Raw genomic sequence first — 10212 nt, forward strand, 5'->3', positions numbered from 1 at the left:
GAAAACTCTTGGGGTGCAACAAAGTCTAAATTTGGAACAAAAGTTTAATTACTGTTTTATCTAAGAAGACAAATGATCTATTGACAACCAACAACAGACATTTTTTATGAAAGTTCTTTATTGCCATTTTTGTTAAACATGTATTTCTAATTCATCTAAAGTAGGTGTAAAATATATAAATAATTTAGGTTGATAGCTGAATTCATTGCTTAGGCTAAACAGTCTTGATTGTTCAATTCAGAGATAATTCATCAATTTACAGTGGTATTTTACATATTTACATAAAAATATGTTCAAATACTTCATGGACAAGGCAGAGGTATAAAAATCACATCCAAGCTAAAAGACAATGGACTTTGTGTTAAATCAAAGTAAAATATTTACCCCAGGAATGAGAACAATGAAAGCATGTGTAAGAGATACAAGAAATAATTTGAAGAATGGTAATCTTATTAATCTGCTTCACCTTGTAAAAGTCACCTCTTGCTACCATACCATAAATTAATTATATCCAACAAGAACTTGGGCAAATAAAGTTATACAAATGAAGCATAAAACATTTCCACCCTTTTTTACACTGATAGGTGCAGAGAAAATTTAATGGAGATGAATAACTTCACTTCAAACAAGGCGCAAGTGAGATTTTATTGTATTTTTGCAACAGTTAGAGTTTAAAATATGAAATAAGATTTTAATGATTGGTCTTACTCCATTATAAATTATACTATCAACTAACACTAAAAGGTTGTAGGTCAGGAAAGGGATGTTCTTGGTTTCACCTAGTTGCTTCTATTTACAAAAAAATCATATCAACAATACACTAAAACTAAGGAAGCAGGTTATTGCCTTATAGAGAAATGCATGCTGTATTACTAAAGCTCATAACACATTATACATTTGCCACTTCATCTAAATTGGTTTTGAAAATAAAAAAACACATCAAACATAGTTTCTATCTATCAAATGAATGTGCTTAATATAATTCTAATGTAGCCTGCAGTATCCCCATCATATAATTGAGAACATCATCATTTACTACATAGAGATCTTTTGGATTTTGTATTGTATGGATATTGTAACCCTTTATTATCATCCAGATGCTGAAAATGGCTTTTTTTCTGAGTCTAATGATTCAATAATGCATGGTGATCATGGGTACTCAGGTAAAAGAGAAATTTGAGAAACCAATTTTTCAGTTTTTGCCCCAAAATTGCAATTATGATGTCACCCATAAGATGACATATGTGTAAATGTTCATTAATTTAGTCACCATACACTGAAGATTCATTTATTACCAAAAAGAATGTATGTAAGGCAGTAAATAAGGAGTTTTGAATGAAGGGTGACAATATCCTAAAGATCTTAAAAGATTTAACTGTGGCAGCATGACACTCAGTAATGGATCTCATTAAACAGGAAGCTTAAAATTTCATAACTGAAGCAAGAATTGGCACAACAGCATGAAAAAACAACATATATATCTGAAAAATGTCAGTAATGTTATCCTTTCTTGACATAAAAGGGTTTATTGTATTAAAATGTTTTAAAAATATGCTATGAGCAATGACGGTTAAAAAAGATAATGAATATGACCTGCTGTAATTCAGCACTTCCTGATGAGCTAAAAATTCACTATCAAATATAATCTTCCATTGACTAGTTCTCTTCACATATTATCAAACAGAGCTTGTACAGTTTACATTAAGATATTCATCATGGGGAATCATGGATGCTTCAGTTTCTGTTTCCAGTTGCTGTAAAATTCTACAAGTTCCTAAAATCCTTGTGTCTACAGTTCATCTGGTTTGGGTGGTGGTGCTGGTTTTATAGTTTCTAGAGCTTTCTTCATTGATAATACAACTGTAAACAGAGTTACACAAAAAATATATAATAATAATAATAATAATAATAATAATAATAATAATAATACGTTTTTTGATCATAATCACATTATCCAAATTAGGTGATCTGAACTCACTCTTTTCTAAGTTAATTGGATTGACAAGTTCATGAATAAAGAGACAAGGCAGAATGGCTATACTCACTATCAGCTGTCTGTGGGTAGTAATATTTATAATTAGCATTGCCATTCTCATTTATCAGATCTTGCTGGACATCCCCTTTGCTATCTGAAAAAGTAAAACTACAAAAACTGAGAAAAAGGGGGCAATCAAGTGCAATTTTGTAAGTTTATAAAAATTCAAACACATAAAATGCTAACTGAATTATGTAGTACCGCAGACCATTGAGAGAATATACATGAAGTTGAAATTATATAAAATATATTCTTAGGTTGATATGCCCATAGAATTATGATTACAATCTTCCAAGGAACGGGTAAAATATGCATGGCCATTGCATATGTATCTGAAAAGTTGATCATTTTTCCCCATTGAAAAAATCAAACCATTACTGTACATATACATAAATATTAAAAATCTATTTGATTTTCTCAAAACTTACTTAAAAATAATATCCTTGGTATATAACCACCATCAGGAGCATACTTTTGATCCCCCGGCTCCTCGTCATCCTGAATGAAAAACAAAACCATTATCTCCGAAAACTCAAATGATAATTTTTATCAGAAAAGCCATATTTTATATGATACTTCACTTTCGAAAGAGGAAGGGGGATAAAAATAGTCATAGGTTATCACATGAAATAATCCATTTTTAACCAAGAGAAAAACTTTATCTAATATAATAAAAAAAAAGTTCATCAACCCACCTCTACATTCACCATAATGAACTTGGTCCCAAGCTCAGCTATTCCTTTATCCTTAGCAAAATTAGGCTTCAGTGCTATATACAAATAGAACAAAACTGTGTTAATTTTTCTATTTCTTTACACATGTAAATACTATAAAACTCTTTTCAAACTTAAAAAAAATTACACAGCAGATATACAAACACTGTCATAATCCTGAAAAATTAGATAGCACTTTTTCACTTCAGAGATTTTTCTTTTTAATGCCATGATTGAATTCAATAATATTCTTGTTTAAATCCATTTTTAAATCAAAGTACCTTTACAAGCACCACACCATGACTTATGGATAACCAGCATCAAAGGTTTACTCCTAGAAAGAAAAATGATAGTGAAGAATAGTGTTAATTTATTTTTTATTCCCCCCATGCTTGTTTTGTGAAGGTCTCTGGGCCCAGATGTAAATAACAGTTTTAAATTTCATCATTATATAAGTCATGCATTTTTTACTTTAGAGATGTGGAAACTTGTCTTTCATTAGCATTTATAATTCTGGCAGTAGGAATATAAATATATCATCATTACAGTTATATATGTCATATGTTACTTTTTATAACCCCCCAAAGCAAAACTGGTAGCCTAAAACAATACTATTATTGATTTTTTTTTTTTTTTTTTCATTTTTGGATTATGGCATTAAAGGGTTTGCTTCATGCCGTCAGAATGGCCTGAACGGAACATATTCTTCAGAAAACATGCCCAACTAACGATATCTTTATCCAAATACACAAATTAAAAGCTCATTTTGTAAATTTTTGGCTTTAAAAAACGTCCTATTTGCTCGGCCTGGGAGTTAATGAGCTACGTGGTCACGTGGTCCAATGACGACAATCGAGCCACTGGAGAACAGAGCGTGCTTAGCTGTCAAACTGAGCTGCATTGTCTACCTGTAAGATGACTTCTCTGGCTTCTGATAAAAGTTTATACACATTCAAATCTCTTACCCGAGGGGTCTAAATCCTCGTGAAGCTGTGTAAAACCATTTCCCGTCTAGTCATTTCTATAAACAAGCATTTCATTATGGTTATCCCAAGTTGTATAAAACACTGCATTTGAATGAGTTAAGGGAAATGTTGATTATTGCGTATGAGGTCCATGTTATTTGTGAAATTCAATTTATTTTATTAAACCGCTGACACTCCGTCTTGCATACTTTTATTAAACTGAGGTAAACAATGCCCGTTACCTTTACAAGTCCTATCTTAATCATCCATCTAACTGGAACTTCCTTTACCTCTTAATTAGAGGGTTAAATGGCATTCAATTTGTCTTGCTTGTATCGAACGCACTCTCTATCTAAGCTTTACTCCAGTTATCTCAGGTAAAAATCTACCTGTGCGTTAGTTACAAAGCGCAGCTCCCGTAGACCTGGGGGTACTAGATAAAATCTGAACACCAGGTTTATCGAGGAGCTAGAGAAAGAAAGGAAGAATTTTTCCTGCACAACTTCATAGGAATTTTAACACGGACTTGATCCAGCTTAGACCTCCAAACTAACAGGGTGACATGGGCAATTTTCACAAACAAATCATAAAACTATATTTCAGTTAACCGCCTTTAAAATAAATATACCGTTCTGGGTAAATTAAAATAGTTATTAAATCGCAAGAATATTTTTGACTTAAATGATTTTATTATTAATGGAAATTAAGCTACTATATGAGGTACATTTGCTGTGATTACGCTGTCCTTCATGTTTTGCGTAAGTCTACATTTTGCTGTATGTGCTTGTAATCTTTTTAAATATGTGCGTACAATTTTTGCAGGTCTGGTTACCCCCCTGTTATGTGATGAGAGTATTAATTTGGCAATTAGTTCCTTAGCTTATTTGAATAGAATTGCAGTGTAAAATTTTCAACAAGATGTTGGCGAAATAGCCCATTACTCTTTGTAGGTATTTCCCCCGTCAAAGTTTGTCTAAAATTATCTTTCAATCTTTACTCTTTCAAAGACAGTATAAAGTTACCTGACATATTTTCGTGTAAACTTAATGACAAGCCAAGTGTCTCCAGTTCATTGCGTACTCAATTTTACCCAAGCAAATTTTTTTCTTGAGTAGATCTTTATAGCACGGTGTTATAAGCTTACAAATTTGCAAAAAAAAAATTGCGTACTGACGCAGAATTTGCGTTTCAAGTTATAAAATAATCAATCTTTTAAATTATTTAATATTTCAGATGAAATAATCATCAGAAACAAATCCTCAAAGCATAAACGAATTAGGATAACGAACCATTTTATTATAGCAGTTCCCATTTTTTCTTTAATATAACACTCTTTTTCCTGTTTTTCCTCAACACGTTTTCTTCCACGGAAGCTTCAAGATACCCTGAGAGCAATTTCTTTTATTAATGTTCGCGACCGTGTTTGAACTTCATTGTTTAAGTATTGATATTTAACGTCATTTACAAATACCAATAAAATAACCCCATGAAATAAATGAGATATATTGAAAAATATGAAAGCCCACCAAGACGAGTTTCATACCTGTTATTACCTGGCTTGGGAATTGCAGCGGTGCATAATTAACAGGTTTGTTGTAAACGAGCTTTTGGTCAACTACAAAGCATTTAAAATGCATCAGCAATCAGTAAGTTGGCCAACTGATGACAGTTAATCTGAAAGACTACCAGCTCTTGATATGATCTAAACCACCTGAGGTGACCATGATCTAGAGCATCGCAACTATTGTCACCGAAGTTAGTAAGTAAGTCACGGAAGACCGTCACAGACAAAGAAAGATTGTCAACGAGAGCTGCAATTTTGGTGAATCCCACGGCAACACACCGAGGCATAACGAAAATTCCTCAACTCCGTTCAACACAACTTTCCTTAACTTCTCCGTCTGTATGCACCATGCAGCTCAGTTGAGTCTCATAGACCTTTATCGTGATTGTCGTCACAGTACCACGTGACCCAGATCTGTTGCTTCATTTTTGCATATTGAGGTGAGGTTTACTAAAACGCTTTTTTTTCTACTAATACATTGTTTTTATAATTTTTAAATGGCGGGGATCGATTAAAACATACCTCTAGTGTATAGATTGAGTGCTGTATCTTCAAAATTCGAGAAATGGATTTTTACATGAACATTGTCCTTTAATGATATAAAACAGCAGCCTAACCTTAGCCCAACCGATTTTTTTTCAAACCAGTTATTACTCTAAATGTGGCATGCTGGTTTATACAAAGAAATAATGCACAGGCATACAGTGACATATGTCACTACAGCCCGGGAGCCACCGGCTCATATGACGGTTATTTTGGAGAACTTTAGATTTGGCCTCGTTTTCAAAACCTGAAGCGGCGGCCTACCCAGATATGGCGGGAGAAGCAGGCATAGAGACAGGTAAGATGAACAGGCGTTTATACGCTGATATGTTGATAATTTTACTAATGCACTTGACAGAACGATAAAGTATATTCTCAAGCTATGTTTTATATACCAAAGTAGTGTTTAAGTATCGGTTTCACTGAATCTTCTGTCAAGTTACTGTCGTGTTCCAAAATGGCGGCACACAGAACCCAATTGTAAACACGTTCTTTTGAATTGTGCCAAATGCAGATAACAGTGATTTTTCTTTATCTGTTCAGTTTTTTTAATAGTTTGACATTTGATTTTGAACAGGTAAAAAATTTAGGTAGGAACCTAACCTGTAACTTATTGATTTTCTACATTTCCGACAGGTAGTATATTTTGCAATGTTCAGTGTAACTACATGGGCAGTCTTGTGTTACATCTTGAATGAATGTCGAAGTTAAATATTGAATTTTTGCATTTTCATGCAATTTTTTTGTGTTTTGAAGTTAACTAGATTAAATACTTCATGAAATGACAGTGTATGTGGTTGGGGCGATCACAGTAGAGTGAATTGTGGGGGCAGTCTTGCCTCATGTCTTGTATGAATGTCACAATAAAATATTGAGTATTTGCCTTCTTATGCTTTTTTTTTTGTGCTTTGATGTTTATTAATAGAAATGGCTCGCAAAATGACATGTAGTATACTTGATTCTGTATAGATAGATATATAATGAGAGGGGGATAGGTCACTTTTGAATTTGAGGATATGAAAGCCATTTTTTAGATATTCTGCATATTCCTTTTCATGCTATTTCTTTGCATTTTGATTTAAGTAAGATGAAAAAAAACAAAAATAAAGTAATATTTTGAAATTTCCATGAAAAAGGAGTGAAACTTGTATAAACTGATAAAAAATATTTATCAGTTATTTATTATTATCATGTACAAGAATGCCCAAAAAACAATTATAACAATTAAGATGTCAGTGTTACAAAGCTGAATATACATGTACATTGCCAAGTAGTGAGTAGCTTTTCATATCAATTTGTTGGTATATATCACTTGAACATATTTTTTTATTTTATCATAAAGTGAATAATATATCATGCCCAAGAGAAAGCTTAGCTAGGACATTTACCCATGTGTTTTCCTTGTGGTCCAAGTCCAAGGTGTGGGAAAGTCGATTTATAGTTGTTGGATGTTGATGTCAGTGAAAAGCAGTGTTATCTGCCCTGCATGTGTGTGCATGGTATGAGTGTGGGGCCACACATGCTTGTAAATTATAGTTGTGAAAGATACAAAATTGAAAACCAACCACAAGCATCTTTTTAAAAATATGAATAACAAATTTTGACTTTTAACATGTTTGCCCCTTTGGCAGGGTACAAATGTACAGTACGATATCAATATGGGGGAAAACTTGTTAGTCAAAATAAGTTTTATTACATTTTTACCCCCATTTGTTGACCATTTGCAATACATACGTGCATACTGTGCATCATAAAATGCCAAGTGCTATAACATTGTGTATATGTTTTCAAATTGTGATAGCCATCATAGGCAAATTTTTGTTAGAAGGAACAGTTTATTTTTGTTTAAAATCTCCCACACACACAAACACATAGGTTATAAGTATGTGAGGGAAAAATGTTTCATGAAAAAAAGAACATTATATTAACAAAATTCCTCCTTTGTTTTAACTTATAAATATTGTGTACCAGTACAATAATTAGTGTATTATAGTTGTGAACACTGTAGTTTGTAGACTTCAGAGCTTCATTTAAATGGGAATTTAATTGATTTGAAGATTAGCATGTTTGCCACTGCTCAGCTCTTGATGATGAGCTCATTGATCAATATTGATACACTTTTAGAGTACTGTTTTAGATAATTCAGTTGATACCAGCTTCCCTATTATCAAGATTGTGCTTTATTATTTATACTGATTTTAGTGTGTGTTGTTGTTGTTGTTGTGTGTGTGTGTAATATATATCATTATGCAGTTAGAAAAGTGTTTTTGAATGTTAGTTTTTAAATCTTTTAAATGTTTTAATCTAATATTTTTCTAGGCTTGAAGAACATGAAAGGGACCAGGATTAATCATTTTGCCATTCCTTGGCAATTATGACAGAAGCTCAAGCAGCTATCATGAAGCCATAAATAAAGCTATTTAATCCTTTTATAAACTGAAAACATTCTTTTAAAACTTGGTTACAGTTCTTTCTAATGAATAAAATACATTAACAGATTCATGTAACATCATTAAATGTGAAAGTTTTTAAATGAAGTTTGGCTGTGAAATCACCACTATGACACTTACAGAAATAAATTCAAATGAAAATATAGACTGGTGCAGGACTAACTGGTATCAGTGAAATAAATTTCTGATCCCAGGTAAATTAATAAAGTAAAAAATAATTTTTGCCACAAATATACATGTATATTTGCATCAGCTTTAATCCCTGTTGGCTTTCACAATATTGATATTTTTGTTGATGATATTGTGTTTTGAATGTTATATAGTGGTTCATATGTAACAAAAAAAAAGCAAATTAAATTGATAAAAAAGTCTTGTTTGTTTTGTTTTTATTATTATTTCAATAAAAAGAAACTGGCAGCAGGTGGCCTCATGTAATAGATAAATGTTTATTTACAAAAAAAAAAGAAATGTTTGTATTTTCATATTTCCTCCATTCTTCTTGTGCAAGCTTCTCTTCTCTATATAGACAATATTGTGCGGGTGGGGAATTCAAAACGAGGTTAGATTACAACAAGAATGTACTAAGTCAAAACGAGGCTGCCTTACGGTTGTTGCAAGTACGATTTTTTTTGCATACATGGGTGTGAATTGATTTGTGCCATTCCTGGATAACGTTAAAGTTCCTTACATGCTTACATTGACAGAAAGCTGAATAAATTTGCCACAACTTACTGGTAATTCAAAATTGGAACCTGTTCTCTAAGAATGCAAGCTTTAGAGTTAAAATTGAACTTCCGTTATAACTTTTGTAAATTTTCGATTTCAATCTCGCATTTATACACAAAATAGGGTTTAGATCAACTCAAGGAGCATCTCACATCATTTGAAATTTATTTTTTAAATGACAGTATACATAACAAAACTCCCATACCCTTAGTAGTCGAGATATTCCACCGTTTCTGACACCCTATAAATCTAAAAAAAATGTACGCAATTCAAATTCTACAACTTCCGGTTTGGTTAAAAGCCACCTAGCGGCAGACCGCTGGCTCCCGGGCTGAACTCATCATCATGTATTAAAATATCTTACGTTTCTGCACTAGCTTTAAGACCTTCTTCAAATGGCATCCAGTTGATTGAATCTCCCCATCCTGCAACAAAGTTAAAGGCGTGATACTGAAAGATAGCCTTAAAATTATTTCAGAAACTAATTTCGTTGGTCCATTATTACTTCATTTAGTTATCAACACCATCCACAAATAAATAAATAAATAAATAAAATAAAATAATAATAATAATAAATTAATTAATTAAATTCAAACTTGCATCTTCAGGAACACATTATACGCATTTCCCGTCAATGTGAGTGAGTTATAAAAATCTTTTAGTTTTGGAAGTTTTTCTCCATGACTGCTGTGTGTGTCACTGTCTGCATGTGTTAAATGCTTTGAATGTTTGCAAAAAATACCCCTTAATGCGATTGCATTATAACAGTAAAAATAAAACCCGCATATATAACATCCTCATACAAGGCAGTGTATACGGGTTTCCTCATAAGTTATTCTTGATTGCAGCCAGTGGCCTGTCTACGTCAAACCAAAGCAAATTGCGAAAGTGGTGACTTGGCACCCGGTGTTAGGCCACTCCCCAAGTTTTGCCAAACAAAATTTCAATCATCCTATCAAAATAACCAGGAAACCAGGAAATAATTTCTGCTTGGACTTACCTCGAGCAAGCTCGCTAGCGATCGCACTAGAAATGCCAAGAAAGAGGCAAACTAAGTGAGACACTGCGATTCCTGTCATCTTGTTGACGGTTTACGGGCTGAACGTCATACTGTTACCTGATTGGATAAAATTATATACAAAAATTAGTTCTTCGTTTATTAAAAATATTTTGACATATATATTTTACAAATAAAATGAATGTTCCTTAAAATAAT

General features: G+C 32.6%; 1 protein-coding gene and 1 long non-coding RNA gene across 3 annotated transcripts; one reads left to right on the top strand and one right to left on the bottom strand.

The window, feature by feature from the left end:
• Positions 1–620: 620 nt before the first annotated feature.
• LOC106151803 (thioredoxin domain-containing protein 12) lies at positions 621–10161 on the bottom strand. 2 transcript variants are annotated; one of them, XM_087018457.1, is made up of 7 exons: positions 9997–10161; positions 9361–9421; positions 3030–3082; positions 2731–2804; positions 2464–2533; positions 2046–2129; positions 621–1860 (listed from the first exon to the last, which is right to left on the bottom strand). In XM_087018457.1, the coding sequence occupies exons 1-7, from the start codon at positions 10073–10075 to the stop codon at positions 1790–1792; spliced, it is 492 nt and encodes a 163-aa protein (XP_086874583.1). In that variant the 5' UTR covers positions 10076–10161; the 3' UTR covers positions 621–1789. The 2 variants fall into 2 exon arrangements, with proteins under 2 accessions (XP_086874583.1, XP_086874591.1); XM_087018465.1 differs by lacking the exon at positions 9997–10161 and adding an exon at positions 9800–9872.
• Positions 6125–8640, top strand: LOC106157488 (uncharacterized). Its single transcript, XR_015335598.1, has 2 exons — positions 6125–7093; positions 8140–8640. It is a non-coding gene; the product is annotated as an uncharacterized LOC106157488 (long non-coding RNA).
• Positions 10162–10212: the final 51 nt, after the last annotated feature.

Source organism: Lingula anatina, chromosome 1, assembly GCF_051362555.1.
Source record: "Lingula anatina isolate TDL-2025a chromosome 1, LinAna3.0, whole genome shotgun sequence".
Classification (NCBI taxonomy): Eukaryota; Metazoa; Brachiopoda; class Lingulata; order Lingulida; family Lingulidae; genus Lingula; species Lingula anatina.